The sequence below is a fragment of the Protomyctophum bolini genome, assembly GCF_963924005.1.
Source record: "Protomyctophum bolini genome assembly, chromosome: 16".
NCBI classification, from domain to species: Eukaryota; Metazoa; Chordata; class Actinopteri; order Myctophiformes; family Myctophidae; genus Protomyctophum; species Protomyctophum bolini.
This window is the reverse complement of record NC_137877.1, coordinates 25,456,976-25,483,860: the sequence shown is the minus strand read 5'-3', so window position 1 is coordinate 25,483,860 and position 26,885 is coordinate 25,456,976. Positions and strand designations below refer to the sequence as shown.

At 42.5% G+C, this 26,885-nt stretch overlaps 1 protein-coding gene across 1 annotated transcript; it reads right to left on the bottom strand.

The window, feature by feature from the left end:
• Nucleotides 1-11,488: 11,488 nt before the first annotated feature.
• On the bottom strand, nt 11,489-14,562 carry LOC308330297 (uncharacterized protein; the record flags this gene model as incomplete). The annotated part of the gene is made up of 3 exons (XM_080785134.1): nt 11,489-11,526; nt 13,205-13,463; nt 14,161-14,562. The coding sequence occupies 3 exons, from the start codon at nt 14,560-14,562 to the stop codon at nt 11,489-11,491; spliced, it is 699 nt and encodes a 232-aa protein (XP_080641260.1).
• Nucleotides 14,563-26,885: the final 12,323 nt, after the last annotated feature.

The window sequence follows — 26,885 nt, the reverse complement described above, 5'->3', positions numbered from 1 at the left end:
GGTGGTTGGAGGACATCCACTGTGAGATAGTTACTTTCCACCACTGCTTATCCATTTGTACACTCTGAGTTACAGACCTGGTCCATTTGATTCCTAACTATCAATCATTTAGCTGGGGACCCCCTGGAACCCCCTAAAGGACACCCACAGTCCCTGGACCCCAAGTTGAGAGCCAGTGCTTTTAAGATTGTGTAGGTTAAGCGTACAATATGTGATGCATATACTGTAGATTCTGAAGTACTGATTGAAAATATCTGCAACATTTCAGATTCCACCAGCACTCAAATGTCAAAGTCAGTATTTATTTTATTTTTTGCACATAAAGCTAATGTCAACAGAACATTCACACCTTGAAGACAGATTTATAGTTGTTACATCCTGTCAGTCCCTGCGTCTTGTGTATAAAACTTTACACAGCCTCACCACAAAAAAAGTGGCTGGCTATAAATAAGCAAGTAGGCAGTCGTTTAATCTGCTGTTCATTTTAAATAATTATTTTCGCATTAAATATTACAGTAAAGAGAGATACAGATAGAGGCATTTAAAGGCATTTAGAGGAAAATAGAAGATTTACTACAAGATCACAGCTTGCACACAATGTTATATAATATGTCCCTGCTCCATCTCTCTCAGCTAAGGGGTCCTTGGCCTGAAAAACGTTGAAGACCCCTGCTATAGTGTGTTCAGTAACAGTGGTCGACTCATCACAACAGCTAGTAAACAGAAAATATATATATATTTTCAGGTTGGGATACCAATTTTATTCAGTCAGGTGAAAAAGAGAATTAAATTGTATAGTGTTCCAATTTGGTCTGTGTATTGTTTTGTTTCATCACTTTGAATTGCACGTGTCGGTCATGTATCCTGTATGAGTTAATCCCAGCATGGGGGACCCATGGTTACTATCGGGTTATAGAACTTTAACTTTATTTTCTTTCTTTTTTTTTTACAAAGACATCACACCCCCATTTATTCTGACACCCTGTTGATGTGTATTGACTATCACAGCAGCTCCAGAAACATGTTGACCGTGGCTTGTTGGAGTTGTATGTTGTTGTAAGTGTGGCTGAGAACGTTTGTCTTTTGTTCCACGGTCTGATCATCCCTGTGTGACATTCAGTGCCTCTGCTGAGTTCAATACAAACATAGACCTCTTTTTCTGGTTCAACAATAAACTGCTGTAAAACGCCGGGAAGAAGAAGCACCCTGAAGGTCCCACCTGACATTTTGGTAGTGGAGAAAACCTGTGCAGTACTAGCCTATATGGTTTCTATCTCTACTGTTTTAGTGAAAAAGAAAGCTTCTGGTGTTCCTGGAATTTGACGCCGCTGACTCCCAGAGAGCCATAATGGACATTGCAGGTGGCAAAGCTTGTCAATCAATGGGCCATATTAATATACGGTTTTGGAACAGATCAATATTTCTATGCTCAAACTTAAATTTACGGTCTGGATAAGGAATTTCACCGGGAGTGTTTAATGTGTGGAGGATCACGCCAACCTACAGGTTCAGTTGAACAGGCGCCAACCTTGTAAGAATCACTAGTGCTCGGACAGAAATTATCCACAGAATAACTCTTCCTACTTCCGGGCCCCTTCCCTACTAGTCCGGGAGCTAGACCCAGCCCTCATAACAATTTTTGCTACCTTTTTTTCCCACTATTATTTCCTGTTAGCATATACCTTGGGCCATCTCAAAATGAAGGGACCACTCCCAACTCGGGCCCGTTCGGTTTCAGGGGCCCAAAAACCCCTTTTTTGGTATATGTCTCTGGCGAAATTGTATAAAGGCAAATAAAAATTCACTAAAATTACATAAATACACATGGAAGTGTGAAATTTGGCATGGAGTATCCTGACACATAGGGGTAAGTATCAGAATAGGATTTTGGGGCTATCTACCATTGTATTCTTAAATATATCCTCAGAAACACAAAAATATACACTGTCCGTTTAACAAATAACAACAAAGATGGTTATTTTCCAGCACATTAGGGTGAATATAACTGCCTCACTTGTATATAGAAAACTTCCCATATCCTTAAGCTTCAATTTAAGCCCAAGATGACCTCTCTATCTTGAAGATTACTCTTTCTGTGGCCAAAATGCTGCACTATACCTCAAATCGGAGACATTTTCATTATCAGTCACTATAGCCTTCCAGAGTCCTTGAATGTAACAATAGGTTCACATGTTCTGCAACTACTGCTGTCTGAAGTTAGAAACATGAATACTACAGCAGGAACACAAATGCCTTTTATTATATTTATATTTATTTATTATATTATATGCACATAATAGCTTGTTTCAGTACATAGCCTATCAATAGTCACCCAAATCAATGTGCACCCAAATGTTAATAGAAAAAATGTTGAATGGGAGAAGAGGTAGAAACCTGACTGTGTCCACCTTGATGCATTCATATAATTCAACCATCATCACTCCATGTCACCCTCAATAAATATATGTGAAACCACAAGCCGACTATATATGGTCCTGCATGGTTCTCTAATATAGGCACACTGGTGTAAGGGTGATATAGCCTACAACCAGCAAACCCCTTCGTACAGTATACAATTCTTTCATGGTCCTTCGAGCACGGATCACCCTGCCATCAGAGATGGACCGGAGTCCCCCTCCCCAGCTCCACCGCCACCATCGGCGCAGCAGCGACCATGGGCCCCAGCCCCCCAGCAGCCATGGCCCTCAGCTGCTGCTGGGGAGCTGGGGGAGTGGGGGCCATGGCTGCTAGGGGGGGCTGGGGGCCATTGCTGCTGCTGGGGAGCTGGGGGAGTGGGGGCCATGGCTGCTGCTGGGGAGCTGGGGGAGTGGGGGCCATGGCTGCTGGGGAGTGGGGGCCATGGCTGCTGCTGGGGAACTGGGGGAGTGGGGGCCATGGCTGCTGGGGAGCTGGGGGCCATGGCTGCTGCTGGGAGCTGGGGGAGTGGGGGCCATGGCTGCTGGGGAGTGGGGGCCATGGCTGCTGCTGGGGAACTGGGGGAGTGGGGGCCATGGCTGCTGGGGAGTGGGGGCCATGGCTGCTGCTGGGGGAGTGGGGGCCATGGCTGCTGGGGAGCTGGGGGCCATGGCTGCTGCTGGGAGCTGGGGGAGTGGGGGCCATGGCTGCTGGGGGAGTGGGGGCCATGGCTGCTGCTGGGAGCTGGGGGCCATGGCTGCTGCTGGGAGCTGGGGCGGTGGGGGCCATGGCTGCTGGGGGAGTGGGGGCCATGGCTGCTGGGGAGCTGGGGGCCATGGCTGCTGCTGGGGAGCTGGGGGAGTGGGGGCCATGGCTGCTGCTGTGGAGCTGAGGGCCCTGACATGCTGTGAATGCTGGACAACATAACGACATGCGACACATAATGTACAGTACAGTACGGCTCACCTTAACGACATGCGACACATAATGTACAGTACAGTACGGCTCACCTATAACAACATGCGACACATATTGTACAGTACAGTACGGCTCACCTATAACGACATGCGACACATAATGTACAGTACAGTACGGCTCACCTATAATGACATGCGACACATAATGTACAGTACAGTACAGTACGGCTCACCTATAACGACATGCAACACATAATGTACAGTACAGTACGGCTCACCTATAACGACATGCGACACATAATGTACAGTACAGTACGGCTCACCTATAACGACATGCAACACATAATGTACAGTACAGTACGGCCATGGCTGCTGGGGGGCTGAGGGCCATGGCTGCTGGTGGGCTGGGGCCCATGGTCGCTGCTGCGCCAATGGTGGCGGTGGAGCTGGGGAGGGGGACTCCGGTCCATCTCTGATGGCAGGGTGATCCGTGCTCGAAGGACCATGAAAGAATTGTATACTGTACGAAGGGGTTTGCTGGTTGTAGGCTATATCACCCTTACACCAGTGTGCCTATTAGAGAACCATGCAGGACCATAGTCGGCTTGTGGTTTCACATATATTTATTGAGGGTGACATGGAGTGATGATGGTTGAATTATATTAATGCATCAAGGTGGACACAGTCAGGTTTCTACCTCTTCTCCCATTCAACATTTCTATTTTATTTATTTTCTATTTTCTATTAACATTTGGGTGCACATTGATTTGGGTGACTATTGATAGGCTATGTACTGAAACAAGCTATTATGTGCATATAATATAATAAATAAATATAAATATAATAAAAGGCATTTGTGTTCCTGCTGTAGTATTCATGTTTCTAACTTCAGACAGCAGTAGTTGCAGAACATGTGAACCTATTGTTACATTCTAGGACTCTGGAAGGCTATAGTGACTGATAATGAAAATGTCTCCGATTTGAGGTATAGTGCAGCATTTTGGCCACAGAAAGAGTAATCTTCAAGATAGAGAGGTCATATTGAAGCTTAAGGATATGGGAAGTTTTCTATATACAAGTGAGGCAGTTATATTCACTCTAATGTGCTGGAAAATAACCATCTTTGTTGTTATTTGTTAAACGGACAGTGTATATTTTTGTGTTTCTGAGGATGATGTAGGTCATATTTAAGAATACAATGGTAGATAGCCCCAAAATCCTATTCTGATACTTACCCCTATGCGTCAGGATACTCCATGCCAAATTTCACACTTCCATGTGTATTTATGTAATTTTAGTGAATTTTTATTTGCCTTTACACAATTTCGCCAGAGACATATACCAAAAAAGGGGTTTTTGGGCCCCTGAAACCAAACGGGCCCGAGTTGGGAGTGGTCCCTTCATTTTGAGATGGCCCAAGGTATATGCTAACAGGAAATAATAGTGAAAAAAAGGTAGCAAAAATTGTTATGAGGGCTGGGTCTAGCTCCCGGACTATACTTCCTTCACAGGTGTTACAGATGCTACTAATGAAGTCTCTGTTCCATTCTGGTCAAACAGAGTCAGGGTTCTGCTTTTGATATTGTTGATATTGTGCATGTTGGCTCACTGGGTGAGCTAGGGGCAGGGCTACACTGGAGACAGAATTGGCTCTGCAATGGTACGCTACCATACCACTATAATCAATGGTACCCGGCTGCAGTGTGCAGGTTGTGTGTAAGCTCCATGCGTGAATCTTTTTTGCTCTTGTGCTCTATTTTTCCACAGGTCCGCCAGGGTTACGCAGCCCTTCCCCTCGCCTTCAGGGGAAAGAAAGGGGGAAAAGTTTGAGAACAACTGTACACTAAATGGAACCTAAATTAGTAGGCTATCATTGGTAACACCTGTGAAGGAAGTATGGAAGGGGCCCGGAAGTAGGAAGAGTTATTGTGTGCATATTGTGTTCATTCCAGTGGGCCAAGCCGGACGAGTATCCCTCACAGCCTGAGGCACTGCGGATGATTCGACATTTAGTCTCTGTGGAGGTGGACAGGAGCTTTCCCCCTGTGCCACCCCGACACCACATGTTCAAATTTATGGCAATCTTCCATTACCCATCTGATCAATTGACAGCTGTTTACATTATCAGAGATTTATAGCCCTTCTGCCTAGTTTATATTCCACTGCACAGGCCGGCAGTGTCGCTTGCCGACAAGATCAGATATTTTCATCAAAGCACACCATCGCAGACATTGTATAAATTGAGCCTTTGACAGGACTGTTTCAGCTCACTGGTTTCCAGACCCCCACACGGTTCTAACAGGATGTGATGCGCTAATTATATTTACAAGTCGAGGGCCCAAAACTCCAGAGTTTTCACCAGCGTGATAAACACACCTGCCAGCCCAGGGCAGAATAGCCCCCCAGACCCCTGAGCTTCACAGTGTTTGTCAGTTCAAGTCTGCCGGATGTTAAATCAATAAACGAACCCGATGCAAAAATAAACCGGACAAGGGTCCTGATGCAATCCACAGACTGGAAGAATCTCGCTCTGTGCTGCTTGGCCTCCGAATTTTCCCCTGGCTCAATCATATCTCATCTAAAAGGTATGTTACGGCTAGTTTAGAATAGATGGGTCAGGAGCCTACATTCGCGAATGGAAAGTGCATTGTGGAAATGAAGAGAGGCCATTTCCAAAATGTGATGTAGGTACCACGTATAGTTTGAATGACAGTTACATAAATTATGTTATTTTCTATGAAAGGTCCAAAATAGTGCTATCGATACTGATCCTGCATGCTTTGGCAAGTCCTAGACTACGGATTATTAATGTTTTGACCTATGTTTTGTTAAAACGTGTAAAATCATTTAACTTACAAGCAAAATATTAGAAAGTAACTTCTTGATAGATAAAAAAACTAAAACTCATGAACTGAACTTACTTTTATTTAAAAGCTGATCTACATACCGGTACTCACGTGATGCGTTGTCAAGTCAAGTCAGTCTGGCTGTAAGTTTTTACTATCAGCTTGTGTAAAAGACCTCCTTTTTTAAACTAACTAAATTTAAACTGAATTTTCCTTTTAAGGGAGCAGGCAGTGTTGGTGAAATGGACAATTGTTTTGATTTGGATTTGTTTGCGGTTGGGAGCGATTCAGGCTATTTATTTTCCATAAACACATGAAATAAACACTCTGCCAAGACTCAGGGAAACGCTCTGCAGTCCATACAAAGACAAGAGCATGTCAAAACCAAACTTGGATAAAAAAAAAAAAATCTTTATTGCTTAAGACTGCTCTTAAAAAGCATGTTTCTCTCAGACTACATCCATCTGGTTTGAGATGTAGCCTATATGTTTCTTTTACTTTGTTACAGCACAACTTCTATTCATATTCACACATATGTTGCTGTTGAAATGCAAAACCAATGGATGTGTTCACAAACGTGACACATGATAAATGTATTTAAATGACACATTTCTGTAAATGTATCCAATATCTCATATCAAACTACTTGGGGAAATCCCTTGAAAGAAAACTGTGTAGCCTTGCGTCCACTAGGGGGACCCAGGGGTTCTAAGTATGCAGGTGTCAGAAAGGTCACTTATTATCAGTGGAGCCTAGTTTATTTTATGTCAGTGAATTTCTTTATTTTTTAAAATGTTTTATGCAATACTTAGTCAAATGGTGGGATTGATGCAAAATGCTAAACTAAAATCACACATTTGCTTATGAAAATGGTCCATGTTAAACAACACATGATCTAAGTTAAGTTAAACAAATATCAATTACATGAACTTGTCCCTTCTTAATCTCTGGTGTGCATTTACATTAAGGCGAATATAGCAGGTGCTCTGTGTGATGAGGGAAACAAGGCAACATCTGTCCTACCTATGAGGGCCGTAAATCAGTAGGATGTGGACACACACAATCACACACACACCCACACACACAGCCATACAGTCACATGTCATATGTATGAACTGTAACAGGAGAAATCCACCACCCTAGGGTTTGGATTCAATGTTATGTGCTATTGTCATCATCTATGAATGTGGACATAACAGCTAAACGCACACAGTTCTTGAGCCTGATCATTATTATCCATAGATCTCTCAATGCAGTTCCCATACGGCACCAGGCTGGTTCTTAATTGTTTCCTACGGGCTCCATTAGTGGCACTAAAATTACACACGTGCAGAAAAGAAATAAAAAACATTCACTCCCCTGGCCTGTTTAACACATCTCTGAGAGACACACACACACACACACACACACACACACACACGCACACCTGGCGTAGCATCAATGAAACGTAGACAGAAAGGTCTCGTTATACTACTGCAGCCTGCACCGTCACAAATCAAGTCAGCCGTAAGGTGCATAGTGTTAGTCCGACGTCCCAATAATCCGACATTACTAACCCTAAACCTAACCATAACCGCGCGCAGAAGCCACGGGTCTTAACCGGCCATGTATATTCACACTAACGGGATGTCGGACTAGCACCTGACCCCCCCCCCCCCAGGTATAGTGTCACCTTCTTTGCATTGCTTCTGCTGTGCAAGCTCGCAATATGATGACATTGACAGTTATTTGCGGTGACAGGCGACCTATGTTAAGCGGCATGGTAGTGTTGGCTGGGCTAGCCTGAGTTAAAGAGTTAGTTAGGTGGGAACAGCTTGCAGGGTCCCCAGAGAAGGATCTCTAGAGGGAAATGGCTAAACCAAATGCATCGGAATTGGCTGAAGGGAAAGGAACATTTGGCCTGGATTTGACAGATTTAAATTCAATGTCACCTATTTGGGCTCCGGGAGCCGCTGCACAGCTGGCTCAATGACACATGTAGTAAATATGCACGCACACACGCTATCTCTCTCTCTCTCACACACACACACACACACACACACACACACACCCCTACATACAGTATTTTACGTATTTAAGATGTAATCCATCCTTTTTGTTCGTGTGAATAAAACATTGTTTTAAATCTGTATGGTAGAGTACCAGTAAGACACCCTGAGGGCCGGAAGCATGAGGCGGCAGACTGCTGGGTGAGCACTGACGCTTTGGCATGGGGGGGTCAGATCAACATGGAATGAATTCTGTACTGGCCATATATGGAGCGTGTCTTGAGTGTACAGGGTTTGATGAGGTCAGATCAACATATGGAATGTTAGAACAGGAAGGACGGGAGGGGAAAGACCTGTTCTGACATGTCAGAACAGGTCAGCTCCATATATGGAGATCTAAGAGTTTGAGGTCATATGTAGAGTTGCTGGCTGGCTCCATATATGCAGATCTAGGTGCAGATCCAGTCTTCTCCATGTATGGTTATCTAGGGTTAGATGAGGTCAGTGTCGTGATCTTCATATATGGATATGGCCATGCATATACAGTATGGTGGCGTGACGTGTCACAAGACGTAATGTTATGGAGATCTAAGGGTCTCCATGATATGGAGCCGTGATGTCATGAGGCGTGGCCATATATGGAGATGTGGGTGACGGATGGACGGGAGACGGGTTTTCATAGTAAATGCGACATGTGGTCGCAATTTGTAGATCTGCTATTTTTGCTGAATGTTTGGCCTGTTTTATCCTTTAATGTTCACTTATCACATGCCCAGAATGGGATGCTACTATGCTAGGGTTCATGTGGTTAAGAGCCAGGAAGAAAGGTTGTGCTCCACCCCCGATCCCCCCCCCCCCCCCCAACACACACACACACACACACACACACACACGTCCATACATTTAATTTTCTTTTCACTAAACGAGTTTCTTGACACTTTTATGCAGTTCCTGGCTGTGTGCCTACTGCCCTACTCCCTGCCAAAACTCTCACCACCACAACTGTAGAACATGACCAGCGTACTGTAGGTCCACTCACTGTGATCAGAAAAACATACCGCCATCCTAGCATTTCGTTAGGAATTCCCTTAATGGACTTAAAAGCAATAATCCAGCAGTGCCCACCTACAGTATACACTAGGACTAGTGGAATATAGATAGTACGAAAAGTCATGGTATGTAAAGCACTAACGCATTAACCACTGAAACGTATGCGACAAGTCTTTGTTCCTTCTCCAATGTCCTGATGTTGTGACCGGTGAATGTGAGGTTTAAAACCCCAGTATTCACCTTCTGGGGGTAACATAAGCCAAGTATAGTAGTCCAAGTACAGAGCCAACTCTGGACCAGTTTACTAAATCGGGAGGGTTTATGTGGTACAGTAATTCAATATCACTCATACGTCTGTTATGGTCTTAATCCTGTACAAAACGGAACATTTTGGATTACATGCATGATTTTCTTTTGGCTATCGCTAACTATTTGCCAAACATATCAGATGTCTGTTACAATGAGTGGTACTTTAATAGAAATGTAATTCTTTGTCCAAGAAAGTCCAGGCTGTATTTTAAACTTTAGCTTGATCAGTGGCATTTCTGTCTATAGTTTTGGTAAGCATACAACTGGGGATAGGACATACTGTATACCCTCAGGAAGCTGTAGTCTTTTCCAGTGGTGTAAGTAAGTAACTAAGTACATTTACTTACTATGAAGTACTGTACTTGAGTACAACTTTGAGGTATTTGTGCTTTACTTGAGTATTACCAATTTCCAATACTTTTACAATTATTTACTACAATTATTTGAAAACTTTAGCTACTAGTTACTTTGTAGAATTACATTTAGATTAGAAAACATACATTAACCACGTCAGCCCTATATAAATTTAAGCCATTTGAAAACGGCATATCTACAAGTTCATAATCTACAAGTTCATAACTATTTTTAAAAGATATTTACACATTTTGAACTTGGGAAATGGGACATTCTGCAATATGACTACTTTTACTTTTAATACTTTAAATACATTTTGAATACAGAACATCTACATTGCAATATTGATACTTTTACTTAAGAAAAACAATTGAGTACTTTTTCCACCACTGGTCTTTTCTAGCATGATTGATACATGTAGTACTGTTGTGTTGACCCTATTCTAGGTCGAATACGGTGAAAATATCAGATCTACAAGCTCACAATGCACCGTGTTGCAGTCAACTATAGCGTTTTAACGTGGTTATGCATTACATCATACTCTGTTGGGGCAAGCCTGAGATTGCTCACCTTGAGAGGGACCTATTGCTATAATTTATCACACACTTGTAATCAAGACAGCAAATCACCCCAGAGAGCAGCACTGAGCATCCTTTTAGCTTACCTTGTGTGAAGTAACGATGATGGTGAGCGAGATGGACTATTTATTCATAAATAAACAGATTCTAGAAGTCAGTATAGCAAGGCAAAGGGTCAAGGGTCAAAACCCCTTTTGGTCTGTGTGTTGCATTTGTGGACAAACCACAACATCCTGTATGCAGAACACAGTAAGTGCTACATTCTTCTTTAAAACTAAAAGACAATGTTTTATGTACAAGATGTATTACCAATGTTTTTGTTCTTGCTTACTGTAAATCGCTCTGGATTAAGAGCGTCTGCTAAATGCCTAAATTGTAATCGATGAATACAAACTGTTCAAGAAAATAACTTATTTTAAACATACATGATAAAATAAATAAAAATACAAATAGATATATAAGATGCCAGTTGAATTAAGTGATAAATTAATTAATTTTAAATACAGACTCGTACAACAAAACTTATATGGCCATCTTTCTTTGGCCAAAGCACCTGACAGCACACACACACGCAGTATGATCCGTTTCTCACGCTGCACCGTCTCATTTACATGATCATGGTTCTTTTACCGCATCGCCTTGCGGCCGCGGCATCTAATGAGTCCACGTCTCTCCACCAGATAAACACTTCAGTGTCATATGCACAAGTACGCGTCCTTTCAGTCTCAGTGCCAGGGGTGCCCCTCTCCCTCTACATGGGCAAAACAACGTCACCCTTGTCCTTCCTTCCCCGCGGGCCCAAAAGACACAATGGCTCTCAATTACCAGTCAACAACAAATTACAATATTAATAGCAATGGAGGACGGGGAGATTGGAAGAGGCTGCATGGAGGAAGAGAGAGGTGAGACCTGGTGAGAAGTCTACAGATGTCGATTGGTCGTCGGCCGCCTGCTGCCACGCGGAGAAGTAGCAAGGGAAGGGGGGGTCACAAACTCAGACCCAAATCTGTGGGCGCCCCATGGGTCCACAGTTAATCCCACTTTATCCACGAGAGGCGGGCCGTCAGATCTGGAAAGGAGCGGGAGGCGGGGGGCATGGAGTGGGAGTGAACAAAGGCAAGACAAACACAGAAGTTTAGATACATTTTAATGAGTGTTTGACAAGTCACAGGTCTGCTCCGGAGAAAAGGGGCACACTTACTCCTGAATGACCCATACAAAAAAGCTCGAGAGCAGATTCTTTCCCACAGAATTAGTTAAGTAAAGTAGCACTGAGTGTGATAAGAATACTTTTAATAGGACTCCTCTGGGCACTATAATGCCAAAAGGAAAGACACCTGGGGATAAAAGCATATGGCAAATACAAAACGAGTTGTTTAAAATGGCATTAGCTTTACTCACAGCATTATGAACTGGGGCTTCTCTCAACATTAGTACAACATTGAGGACCCCCTCGAAAATGAGATTATGCATATCAAGGCGCTTATCCTCTAAATAAATGTCAAATAAATAAACAAATACATAAATAGTATATGTTGATCTTCATGTCCTACTATATATTATTACTTTGTGTCTCAGGTGGCTTTGTGTAGGCCTATAGGTGCTGGGTATCATTTTATTGTTGAACAGCAACTTTAATGTGATACTGAAGTTTTCCTACTGTATCAGGCTTATAAATGTCAGATGAGATAAAGCCAGAGAGGCCAGACTGAGATGGTTTGGACACATACAGAGGAGGGATAGTGAGTATATCGGTAGAAGGATGTTGAGGTTGGGCCCTAGAGGTCAAAGAAAATATGTATGAATGTAGTGAAAGAGGACATGAAGTTAGCTGGTGTGAGAGAAGAGGATGCAGAGGACAGGGTGAGATGGAGGCAGATGATTCCTGAAGGGAAAAGCCGAAAGGAAAAAGAAGAATAAGATCAGGCTTATAAATGGTATAAAATAAGAACATAAGTGATTAACCTAAACTTAATCAAAACATTGAAGATAGGCCTATTTACTGGGAAGCACCCTATGATCCGACGGACCATTGCTCCGAAGGAGCATTGGTCCGAGGTGCGCTGGGGGTCGGGAGAGGGTGGGTGGTTAGGTTTAGGTGTCCCGGGGGAGGTTAGGGTTAGGGTGAGGGTTTGAGGTAGGTTGTCGATCGGACCAATGGACCGTCGGCATATTGACGCGGACCCCTATTTACTATAGGCGCTGGAAAGGGGGTCATTTGGGTCTGAATGTTATTTATTTTCCTCGAGGCCGCTGGTGGTCTCTAGCACCGTTTGCATTTTGTTGCACAATCGTCGTCGTGTATTGTCTACCGCTGCATGCTAGCCTCTCGCCTCTGGCTATAGCCTACCCTATACGTGCAGTAACTGCAGTTGCTCTCTCGACTCGATCTTGAATATTGTCCCCCCACTTTGACGTCCCAACGGCGCCACTGCTATTTACGGTACTTTACAAATAAACCATATAGGCCTTAGTTTGATTATTTCTTCTAAACCAGTCAATTGGTTTAGTAGGCCTACCCTTTAGACCAATTGGACAACCCATTTGGTTAATTCATGCAATTTAAAATCATTCTTGGGAGAGAAAGAGATTTGGGCACTACAAAATAGCTATAGCCAGGCTACTAATAATTCTGTAGTGGGCTAGCATAAACAAACGGAGAGATGTAGAAGAATGGGCAATTAAAGATGACCAGTTTTTTGGGGGAAACGCATGTTTCAGCAGAGAGCTGTCAACAACGAACTCACCACTTGTGTTCCAAATGGCGTTGGTGTGGTTCTTGTAGCCGTTCTTCATGCACTCGTCCACGTAGGACTTTGGGTCACAGCCTGACACGAGGATCTCCCGGAGCAGGGCTATGTAGGCGATGGCCAGCCGGAGCGTGTCTATCTTGGACAGTCTCTTCTCGTAGGGGAATGTGGGCACGTGGCAGCGGAGCTCCTCGAACGCCGAGTTGATGCTCAGCATCCTCTTCCGCTCGCGGATGTTGGCGGCGTGCCGCTGAACCTTGTACACGGGTGGTGTGTAAAGTATAACTATAAGTACATTTACTTTTGTGTTTGTACTATACTTCAGTGTTTCCAATTCCTAATACTTTTACTTCTGCTACACTACATCTCAGTGGCAAATATTGTACTGAATGAATATTGAATATTCATTCATATTCATATTCGTATTCATATTGATTATAAAATATCACTTACCTTACCTTTAAAGGAAGAGTAAGTACGTTTTTTGGTTAAAACAAAGTTTTTTGTTAAAAGGTTAAATCAATATCATAGTAATCGTTACTATAGAGTTTGTTCAGTAACAGTCTCTCCAGCTTTAGAAAATAAATGTTTAGGTAGGTGACATTTCAGCCAAGGAGAGAGTAGCTATTTACAAGCTTATTTCTTTTTAGTGTTCCAGTTCCACTTTTGTTTGCTAATTTCTTTGTGTCATCACTTACAATTCCACTTGTTTCATCTGTATCCTGACTGCGTTCTCTATCCTGATGGGATAAAAATAGGTATCCTAGTTACAGTTTCAGTTTCTGAAAATTAGTTTTGTGTTTAATAAAAGTGTGAAGTGAGGGGCACTCTTATCATCATACATCATCATACATCATCTCATTCTGGCCAATCACAATTTGCGTCCACACTTATTTTAAAATGACTTATACCTAAGTAGCCTACAAAAAGTGAGTACTTTATCCACCACTGACCTTGTACGGGTGGTGGAGGACATGGGAGTGGGACATGGACACCAGGCGCCGGGCCCTGCGCACACTGTTGATCCCCAGCAGGGGCGAGTCGTCTGCCGACAAATAGCTGCTGCTGCTGTTGTCCCCTTCTTCTTCTTCCACGCACGCGCTCAGCCCCGGAGACTGCGAGTCGAGGTCGGTGAGGGTCAGCTGTGCATGGTCGTCGGGGAACTCGGACTGACACCCGAACACGGAGGACCCCCACGGGGACAGCTGGCCCGTGGCTGTGACGGCGGCGGCGCTGCAGTCCAGCAGGAGAGTGTCCAGCTGCGCTTGGAACTGGAAGTTTGGATCCATTTGGCCCCAGAACGCGAAATCCGTGCCGGTGCCATCTTGGTCGAAATCAAAAAATATGTCCTCCATGATATTTTAAAGGATGAAAATGAATAATTTGAGCTCTCTCTCTCCTCCTGCGGTTCTTCGCTCAATTATTGTTATGCTGGTCTCGTGTGCTGTCTTCTTGCCAACAAGAAAACTAGAGCGCTCTGCATGGGTGACATTTTAGGACAGTGTGGTTTTATTGGCGGGCCTCTCCATATACGCACCTTAATCTCTGACAGACAGACGCAAGAGGATACATCTCGTGGATTAAATACTTAACAGGACCTCCATGTTTCGCAGCGGGGGTGCATGTGCCAATTGTAAAGGCTGAAAGGGAGCTCATTTAGTGCTCCTTGACCCGCCAATAAGATCGCTCCGTGCTTTGAAAAAACAATTACAAAGGAATCAGTTGATCTCCAACTCGCCCAAAAAGAAGAAAAAAAAGGGCTCGGGCACGTGTCCAATTATAAATTCCCCCCCAAGTAGTCCGCTAATATTTACAAAAACCCACTCTGTCATATAATGCCTAGCATTATGGTGCAGACCAAGCCTGATTGGCTTCTGAAAGGAGGTTTGCTTTATTATCAGTTGGAACTCAGCTGACTGCAAACAATACTGTCGGAAACATATGAGAACACTTCAGTGGTGGAAAGTAACTGAGTAGATTTACTTAAGTAGCCTACTGTACTTAAGTACAATTTTGAAGTATTTGCAGTTTAGTATTTCCAATACTTTTACTTCTACTCCACTACAGCTCATTTATTTGGAAACTTTAGTTACTTTGTAGATTTTGAATATTATTACATTTTTCACATACTTCAGCCCTTTTGGCTGACCTCTGTACTATATTGTTTTTCTAGTGCTTAACTGTGTTATATTAACTGTTTTTATCTTGTTGATCTTGAGTGAAAGGCGCTTTATAAATACAATGTATTATTATTACATTTTGGCCATTTGAAAATAGTCGCTCTAAGCTCACAATGTGTCATGATGTGACGCATTGTGCGCTTGTGGATCTGCTATTTTCAAAATGTTTATACATTACATCCTGAATGGTAACAGGAGAAGTCGCGCCTTTACCGACTCGCTGCGAAAAGTGCGGACATTTTGCTGGACATGTCGCCTCACATGTCGCCTGAAAGTTGGGAGTTATCGGGAGAACTCGCCAGTTTACCATCTCGCCGCGGTGAAAAGTGGAGAGCAGTCGCCGCAAATTAAAAAAAAAACTAAAGACATGTCGCTGGAACTGTGGACAGCTCACCGAGACGGCTCGCCAGGATCTGTGGATAGCTCTCCGGACAGCTCGCCATGGTGTGATGATTTACCGACCACATATGAGAGTAAATTACTATAAGACATTGTAAAATAAGCTGTGATTGCGTCTTTCTATAGCCTAGAATGTTGTTCAGAAGACTTGTTTGTAGGCTTATTAACTGTTGTTTTGGAGGGGAGAATAAAGTGACTGTTTAAGTAAGTCTTTTGTGCAGCACTGTAATAACAAAACAATGTATTTTCCTTCCGAAATGATGCAGACAAGTAATACATTAGCTGTCACTGCATGTGTCACAAATCAAAACACTTACTAAATAGCTGATCTACAAGCTCTATTTTCAAATATCCTAAGTATAAAAGGGTTAAAATATGGAATATGTACATGCAAAACAAACAACTCTATTTATGGCACACTGTGTGAATCTGTTATTCAACCACAGTCACTGAGTCATTGATGGGCCAATTAAGTCTGTATACAATCCTAATTTGCAAATGATTGCTGCAAATTCCTTCATAACAATAGACCCAGATAGAACCAGGCATTAATTTGTGAATAACAACTGCTGACTACAATGTTGAAATTGTACATCACAGCATCTTCATTTATCCACAAAGTGTGTGGACTTGCATTGCGTTCCAAAATATATCACATAGGTTATGTTATTACTGAAAATCCATCCATCCATCCATCAACACACAAATGCACTACAACTACTGTACATACAGAGCTATGCTATATTAACACTGGGAGTAAAACTAGAAATTTAAAAACTATCAATTAATTAAAGGTGTAAGTAAAAATAAATTGTACACTACATACAACTATCATTAGCTCTCTGAGCTCTCCCGCCTCGGGGCGACATGTCCGGCGAGAACGACATATCCGTACTTTCGGGGACCTTCGCGGCGACATGGCCGGTGAGATCTCCGCACTTTTCGTGGAGAGTCGGAAAACTGGCGAGTTCTCCGGTATTCAGTCGGGACAGCTCTCCCCGAATCGGGAGACAGAGGCAGAGAGAGAGAGTGGGAGTGAACAAGTTTTGTCATAGATAGTTAGTGTAGGCCTACTATTTCTACTCTTTCTATTACATTTGAAAACTTGAAATGAGACATTCTGCACAATAAGTAGGCTACTTTCTACTTTTGGTACTTTATTTTGATAGCCTACTTTTACTCAAGTAAAAAAAAAATCCCTGACTATCCCTGAGTATTTCTATTGCAGTATTGCTACTTTTACTTAAGTAAAACAGTTGAGTACTTTTTCCACCAGTGAGAACACTGTCTATTAAAACAAACCACGATCTGAGGCTGCTGCATGTTGGGGGCTTCACAGCGAGAGCGAGATAGACCACTATTATAGGCTATAGCGTCGGTTTAACATTTATCACATTATATAGAGGTTTATTCTCCTCGACTTCAATGTATTTTACGCACTGACATCAGCTGTGTAGGCCCAAACCGAATACAACATGCCAAATGCAATATTCCAACACTATCACCACGGCTCGTTCCGCATAATTTTGGTCTCCCGGCCACATTAAAAGCGAGCTTAATTTGCAAATGATATGACTTTGGGTATGACAAAACCGTAAAGAAGAGGCATGCACTCTAATTATGCCAGAGTTAATGAAATGCGTGACTTCTTGCTTCGAGGTTGCCTCGGGGGCATTTTACCGATGAACGTTAATGCAGAAAGTATGTGTAGGCCTATGTTTCCTCCTAGCATATGGTTTTGATAGAACAAAGTCCTTCAGGACGCAAATTGAAAGGGGAGTGTGTGTGTTTTGTGTTGTTGCAGACAGTAAACAGTGTGTGCTACAGGCGGATGTTTCTTCAATGGCGGTAGGAGGCTGTAGTATGTAGCTCATAAGTAGGCCTACTTTAGGCTATACTTTATTGCTGAACGTATGCTCCGAAATACCTGGCATCACACCACGCTGTGGGCTTGTAGATTGGTGCATGGCACCGTTTTACGACGACGCATAAATTAGGCTTAAGAGTGATTAACTCGGCTTTGTCCCGAGTCCCGACTGGCTTGACAATACAGTGCACATAAAGGCAGGTGAAAGCGTGTGCTGGGGTCGTGTGCCTTAGCAATGGCCAGTGGTGTAAAGTAACTACATTTTACTTACTTAAGTACCGTACAATTTTAAGGTATTTGTTTACTTGAGTATTTCCAATTTCCAGTAGTCTGCACTTTTACTCCACTATTTGAAAACTTTAATTACTATTTACTTTGTACATTTTGATTATTACAACACATATATTAACCACTTCTTCAGCCATATTTCAGCCATTTGAAAATAACCAATCTACATGTTCACAATACGTCCTGATGGACTTATTGTGAGCTTGTAGATCTGCCGTTTTCAAAAGTTTTGAAAAACATTTGAAATCTTGTGAAATGGGACAGTGAATTTTGTACTTTTACTCTATAGGCTACATTTTGAATTCCAGACTTAATTGAGTATATATTTTTGTTATAGAAATATGAGTACTTTTTCCACCACTGACAATGACCACAGAGATCCAACTGTAATACTTTAGCCTAATTTGACTTCATGACACATTATTTTGTGAATGAAGACATATTACTTGTAGGACGCACGTTACAAGATTGTACAAGGCCACCTTACAATTGTATACTTCTGCTTCATGTTAATTGTTTCAGGGTGCAGCGGGATAAGGGGTTATTTCCGAGGTTTAACAAGGCGTTGAAACGATTTATTCATCATAAAATATTACAGATGCTATTGGAATTGAAAAGTGCAAATCCAAAACATACAACTAAGTATGTAGGCCATTAGGCCCATATCAAACGTATCAAAGTTTTATGGTATTCCATCACTAATTTAGTCGTGTTTTTTTTAAAGGCCAAAAATAGCACTCTGCATTTTCCTCTCATGAAATCCCGATTTCCTTATACTGGAGGCCTTTTGTATCTTTCGTTTGTTTCAGGAAACACATCAAAGTTGCTTTTATTTTCCATGGATCAGGCTCCAATGGTTATGCGTAATTAATGGACCTACATTTCTGCTGTTTATTTAACCCCCTCCCCTCTAGAGTTCAATTAGCCTGTGAGTCCGACAACACGAGAGGAATTTGGAGGGACAACATCTTTGAGTAATGAGTGCATTTCTATCGGGATCAACATCTCGTTTTTTTACGCAACGGCCGACTTGGGCCAATTGTGCTTTATAAAAATGTTTGGGGGAGTTTCGAGTCAATTACGCACGGCGGGGAACTGCGTTATTATGATGGGGATGGGTGATCATGGGTGTTCAAAGATATGACTGGATGTTTGGCGTAGAGTGTGTTCCTGTATAGCCTATAGGCAGTGGTGGAAAAATGTAGGCTACCCATTTGTTTTACTTAAACATAAAAGTATAAATACTGCAATGTAGAACTACTCCATTACAAGTAAAAGTCTGTACAAGTACAAACGTATTGGCATAAAAAATTACTTAAAGGGGCATTTCACTCAAAGCTGGACATAACAAAAACAAAAGGTGATTAGGTGATTCATAATATAGGCTATGTTACCAAATGCGTCACCATAGCCTACAGTGTAGCTTATCAGTCAGAGTGTATATGGAACCAAATGGACCCAGATCGATTTGGTTCCGTGTTGAATCAGCAAGGAAAGAAGGGAGGATTGTCAAGACCTGCTGTGGCAGTTCACGCACAGCTGACGGTCTCGGGTTGCTTTGGACGTGGCTGAAGGACGCGGCTGTCAAACTCAGACTCGCTGCTCCATTGTTTATCCGACAGCACAGACAAAAAGAGGCCCTTTTCATTCCAGTGCAAACAAAAACAAATGTATAATCACAAGACAGTCAGGGCAGCACAGATAATAATCTGGTCCCAAATCTGCATTGATTTGAACTGCTCTTAAATCTTTCTATTACATGGCGTATCAATGTAGTCTGTCATGACTCAATATTGCACTCAACTAAGAAAAAAAAAGAAAATGCTGCAGACAAATGACATTTTGTGGGTTTTGTGCCATAGAGAGAAATCCTAAACGCCTCCTCTGGCCTATAGCAACCCTGATTCAATACACAGGAGACTACACACACAGCATGGAAAAAGTCAAGTGCATTTTGGAACCTGCACACGCAGGACACATGCTTGCAATTAAGACTGCGGTTTTGAAGTCGTCTCCATTTGGGATTTTCTTTGAAGAAAACAAGGAAGTTAATGAAAATGGCAAATCAAACGCATATCAAAATTGATCCACACCTGCTCTTTCATGTTCTTTTTTATTTTTACAATATTATGATTTTTAATCAGTGACATGTTTTGCGGGTGTATAATTGTTGCGTTTGTGTCATTTCCTACAATTTATTGAGCTGTCATTTATAAACTGTGGAGTTTTAAGTATTGGTGCCAAAAGCTCATTGCAGAAACATCATTTGCCATGCGCATGACCAAATTAAAAAGTACTTATACCATCTATTTTCTCTCTCTCTCTCTCTCTCTCTCTCTCTCTCTCTCTCTCTCTCTCTCTCTCTCTCTCTCTCTCTGTCCCTAAAATAAGACCGAAGACCCACCCGAAAGAGAAAGTACAGTGAAAGAAAGGACAATGCGTTATATAGCTATCCTTTGTGAACCTAAAAAGGGAAGGTTGACATTCAATCTTTCTGTTCATTCAGTGATGCATGTAGATCTTGTTTGTTTGAGAGGCTGGTCGATAAACATCTGTCTCGAATGCCTTTGGGATCTGCTTGGCTGCTAGGAGAATGGCATAGCAGCCAAGTGTAATCTTAAAACTCGGTCACAAACAGCTCTTTCATCTGCACTGAGAGACTGGGCCATTAGACTGTCACGGCACAGTGAAGTGATATAGCCACAGTAGAAGTTACCCGTGTCCACAGACTATGGCACATATTATCATAGAACTTTACCTTTAAAGGTAAAGGACAATCAACGTAATTCAATGTATGTGCAGACTGCAGAGGGTCAAAGTTAAAGCCAGAATAAAAGTCAGGGAGAACAATATTAAAGGAAATGTGACTGAAGGGTTTGAAACAACTCACTGCATACATCACAGCTGAGTGAACCCGCCTGGGGAGCCAGAGTCCCTGGTTGTCCCAGGTACGATTCCAGGCCAGGCCAGCAATGTGTCGATGACTCGATGTGTGTCCCTGACTTAACCCCAAATTGCTCCCCGAGCACTGGAATGGCTGCTCACTGTGCCTAGTTGTTATATGATGAGGACGAATTCCACCTACAGTGTATGTATGTTTGTATGTATGTATGTATGTATGTATATATATATATTATGGAAAAAACAAAGGAGTTGGTACTATTCTAGTATTCTGCACTAAAGCCACCAAAGCGAGTCCCTGCTGCACATATACCTCGCAGGATAGTAAAGTGATTCTGAAAGGTAGAAGGAAGCAGCTCTCTGGCTCCATGCCTGATCCCCTCTGCAGAATATGGACCCAGTTCTGGTCTGGAAAAGGCATCAGGGTCGTAAAACAGGCCTTAAGCAAACACCCCTTTGGGGGGGGAGAGGGGGACACCCCTCTCCCCGGACTCGCAAGAACCTTAAGCTGGCTCTTGGCTCCCAGCTTGGTAAAAACACAACAGCCTCACTGCATTGGGCGTGTTTCCACTGTATGACAACAGGTGTTATTTAGATAACTCATTCACTCTCTCTCTCTCTCTCTCTCTCTCTCTCTCTCTCTCTCTCTCTCTGTCACACAGTGCATGCAGATTCACTTGCTCTCTTTTCTTCTATCATATACCTATCAATCCTAATTTCTCTGCAGTGCGCCCGTCTTTTATAGGGCACTCATGGTGTGAGGGTCTTCTGTGTAAGCCATGGATATGCTGGAGAGGTGGGACACTTGCTGCTGAGACCATATGTGAATATAGAACCTCCATCACTTCAAGTTATACCATTTTCAGGAATCCCCCAAAAAGCCTGCTTATATATTTGAGGGGTGCTAGCCCCCTTTGTGTATACCACTCGTGATGATTTGATTGGCTGAGCATGCAATGTGATTGCGAACGCAGTGATTGCGAACGCAGTGATTGCGAACGCAGTGAGCACTTACTATGAGACCTAGCAGATCATGTCTGTCTGTCTGTCCGTGTGTCACACTTTTGTGCCCATATATGGAGCTGCTTTGGGGACTCCTTATATGGTTATGGCTGAGTCATGGTGACATGACTGTGATGGCGTGGTCCAACTTGTGCCCATATATGGAGCTGCTTTGGGGACTCTTTATATAAATCTTAAAAAACCCCAAATATGTACGAGCTGCGTTCGCTTCCCGCGTTTGTGCGTCTTACTGGTGTATGATGACAAGAACACCCCTCACTTCAGTCAGTGTGATTTTCTTTGATACCTGTGCATTTTTGAGGGGCGATAGCCCCTCCTATGGACAGCTTTTAGTGTGTGTGCACAGAGCACACAAACTTTCTCCTACACAAACTTTAAATGCCATTGACAATGAATGGACAATTTTGATTGTAAACACAAACCTGCGTAACACAAACCTTGGAAGACAAAAGTGAGGACACAAATTGTGATTGGCCGGAATGATGTATGATGATGTTTGATGCTAAGAGTGCCCCTCACTTCACAGGGGTTTGATTTTTGAGTGGTGCCAGCCCCTCCTATACACAGGTTTAATGTTTGTCTTTAGTTCAATGTTTGATTTGCAAACGCCATTGACAATGAAGGGAAAATGTACGTCATATGTGCCTCATTACATCATATTGTCTCTTTAATGTTAATGGCGATTAATGTTTGTGTTGGCAGTGTTTGTTTTACATCACCATTACAACACCTAATACATCACCTATATTAGCACCCCTCGCTTCACACGGGTGTGATTTTTTTTTAATGATACATTGGCTTTTTCAATGGCCACAAGGATGATCAAATCCCATTCATCGCACAAAAAACCCCATGTGTAAATTCCTCTTTTTAATTCCGTCAATGCCAAGATCACCGCTGTGAGGTAATTCTCTGACACAGTGATACAGGAAAGAAGTCACAAGCCAGAGTATAGCATCATCTATGGTCACTCTCGCTGAGAGCAGAAGCAGATATGACACCTCTTAAAGTCAGCTGAATCCAAATAAGTGATATATGGCACTGGCAGGGTACATGCGTTGAGGCAAAGGTGCACCTGCTGCGATACACAGGAGATGGATTTAACAGTCTAAGGTCAGGTGGACACATAATCACTAATGACCATATGGTCATTTTGTTGGATGACAGTTGTTTTTGTCTGTTTCTTTGTATCTTCTCTGGTCTTCCAGGGGGCGGAGCGTTGTATGCATTTCCCATTTTCATTTCATTTCATCGCCGAAAGTGAAAGAAACTTTCACCCTCTCTCGAGTCTTTGAGGAGAGGAGTTGTATGGACTGATGAGAATATGGTCTCTGCTATTCCAGAAGAGTTGAAAGGAAACGTTGCTTCTTGTTAGGCCAATGCTTTGTGCTCACATGTCGAGTGGCCGATGAGAGAACCTAACCACTGTTTGAATTGATGTCTACTTCCTCTTCCAGCGAAGACTATAGGCAGACTGAATGACCTTTGAATGCCTGGAGACCAGATTGACAGTCGAGAGAATGTGAACAGGGAGCATCTCTAACCTAAACTTCGATGGTTATCAGCCAGGTTATCTAATAAACCAATTATCTCTTTATTTCTGTTAAAAAAGACCCCCCTCCCTCTGGTGACAGATGCTATTGCAGATCTGTTTTCCATTACTAGACGGGAAAGTGGTAAGTAGCACCCCTACCGAGTGTGCTCACTTCAAATTTGCCCCAAAAGGTCCCCGTTATTTTTCCTCCTTATATCTAAGACTTTAGACTTGAGGGTACGTTTGATTATAAATGCATGGCTGTTTTTGTGCAATTCGTTGGATTAAAATATGTTTTGGTCGTCATTACACCTACATGTTTCAAAGCTGAAGTAAAGAAGGGAAAACAAGTTCTGCATGTCTTGAGTGGCTTATGACAAAAACATTTCTTCTAAGGGGGAATTCCTGGCTGTGCCAATGATATATAAACTAGAAAGAGGGAGTGGGCACTTAAACTGAGGAAGGTCAGGCTGTTAAATATATAGAGAGGTGTTTTTCTTTTCTTTCTTTTTTTTCAAACAAATCCCAGCTGAAAGAATGATGGTTCCATGGCTGTTGGCACACTAAAGCCAAACGTGCATACCAGAAAGGAATCACAGCGGCACGAATGTGCTCGGAAGAAGCAGAAAAAAAGAAAATTGACACACAATGGTCAGTGTTTGTCAGCGTTTGTACCACAAGCAGGCCTCCACAAAGCATTCACAGTGGGCGACCTTGAGGCTCGGTTTTCCCTGAAACGGGAAAACAGTCCCGGGAACAATCAAGCAATGATTGAGTGATGCCTTGAGTGATCCACCAAATGTTGGTGAGACATGAGAAGGGTGATAGGATTTCATGTCATAGCTGAAGAGGATGTATTTGATTTTACATCTGACCATTGTCAAAATGTGGCTGCGTTTCCTTTTTTCACTTGAGTAGAGGGTTTGCTGTGTGAAATCCACTGTAGCGCACCCTAAGCAGAAGTCATAGATTTCCAAAGTTAATGCAAAGAAAATGAATGCTCTTGAACCTGAAGTTAATCATCCAACCCCTTTGAAATAAAGGGAATATATGAAGGTATTATTATTGTCAGTTACCAATTACATTTTGTTTTTGACAATTTTCCCGAATCTTTGTGCGATTGACAATTTACCTTGACACACCCCATCCATATATTGTACTACTCCCTATACTGACTAAACCTATAAAAACTATACAAATTAATGTGTGACAACATTCAGTCTTGTCATACCCACATCCAACCCATAAGCCTGCACGACACGCGAGCCTTTTTAATTAACGGCAATGATGTAATTAAACCTCCGCGTGCACAGCAAAGTCACACATTGTGGCTCACACCAAAGTCCCGACATCTGAGAACAATTAAACGTCTGGTTTCCATGAAAGACCTATTTGCCGGCTGACAGTTCCACAGGGCGGGTTACACTGACCCCCACAGTGCCCCTCTTTGCCTGTGCCCAGTGGTGGAAAAAGTACTCAAAGATTTTACTTAAGTAAAAGTATCAATATTGCAACGTAGAACTACTCCGTTAGTCCAGAATTAAAAATGTACTTGAGTATTGGCGTCAAAATGTACTTAACGTACCAAAAGTATACTCACTATGCAGAATCCCATTTCAAGTTTTCAAATACTTTGAAAATGGCAGATCTACAAGCATGGCCGAAATGTATAGGGCTGAAGTGGGAAATGTATGTTTTGTAAAAAATAATCAAAATCTACAAAGTAACTACTGGGTAGTAACTAAAGTTGTAAAATAAATGTAGTGGAGTAACAATATTTGCCTCTAAAATGTAATGGAGTAGAAATGGAAATTTGAAACACTCAAACACACAGTAAAGTACAAATACCTCAAAATTGTACTCTGTACTTAGTTACTTTCCACCACTGCCACCAGAGACGGCACACGTTTTGCACAAAGGCCTGAGCAATTTGAAAATACTAACTGACAACAAAAGACTGACAACAAAAGAAAACTGGCAAAGTAAACATGGACGGAGCACGTGCAAAAGTGTGAGGGTGCATTAATCTGTGGCACAACCAGCTCAAAGGCTGTGTGATTATTTCAACATGGTAACAGGGAATTCATCTACTTTATATACTCTTAGGATTGCTATTGGGTGAGAGGTTGGGCAGCTTGCACAATCTGGCCTCAAAATGTAATCATTGTCCATTCTTTGATTCATTTGGAGCGATGTTGAGAGGCCTCTTCAAAGATCATTTCACTGCATGCTGATGCAACACACCCCACCTGTCAAGTACATCAGCTATAATATACACATTCAGGTGATTATATCACAGCTATGGGCGTCGTTGGCGCAAAGCAGAGTGCCAGTGGAAATCATTGATATGATGCAAACGTTATTATTACCACATTATACAAGTGTGATGCGTTTGTCATGTCATAATGTCACTGCAGTGATTGAGTTTTCTTTTCTCACGTTTTTTTGCCTAAGCATGGCACTATTGAATGTGTTTGTTTTGCTCTGCAGACAGTGCAGGCCTTAGTATTGGGGTACATTGTGTGTATATCATTTAGCGTGCTGATTTGATTAATGCTCTTTGGGCTAGATACTGTGATGACACTGTGACTTAGCCAGAGTCTTGATGATGACTAATGAAGATGCTGTCGAGTCTCGGCATCGACACATTTGTCCATTGTTGATGATACAGCACCTTGCATATTAAGGCATGTTCTAATAGTCTATAGAACCACCGCAAAAGGCTCTGGTCAGGCTCTGCCAGTGGACCTCACCTAATGAGCCGAAGTCCCCTCACCTGTAGATTCCATGACGTCATGAGATTAGGCATCACGCTTCTACAGCCGGGGCACCAGTCTAGTAATTATAAATTTGTGTTCTAACGTGAAAGCAGCTACTCAAAAATCTACATATACAATCTACAAAATCTGTGCTTTGTTCAAGTGTTGCTATACTGTCGTTCCGACCTCCCGTCAGTCCGACCGATTACTAACACTAGGTCGCTAATCGTAACCTCAGTATTAACCGGCCACGCCTCAGTCTTAACCGGCCACGTAGGTCGGACTAACGGGATGTCAGACTTATGGGCAGGCCCCTATGTTTTCGCCTCCCGCAGAAAGTCTCCGCTCAAACAAAGGGAAGCGTCCCATGGAGGCTGGAGGCCATGCGACCATAATTGCAGAACACAGGAGTCCCCTGGGAGTTCTGTAGAAAGGGTCACAGTCCGTTGTGGTAAAGATCTAATTTTACACTGTGAGAGAGCGGAGGGTGGGGGGTGGGGGTGATGGAATGGGAGAGAGAAGCCAGTATACCCACAGTGGTGGAAAAAGTATTCAATTGATTTCCTTAAGTAAAAGTCAGAAATTCAAAATGTATTTGAGTAAAAGTACATCAAAATGTACCGAAAGTAGAAAGTACGATGCAGAATCTCCCATTTCATGTTTTCAAATTTATACAAATATTTTGAAAATGGCAGATCTACAAGCTCACAAGGATGTTAATAGTTAA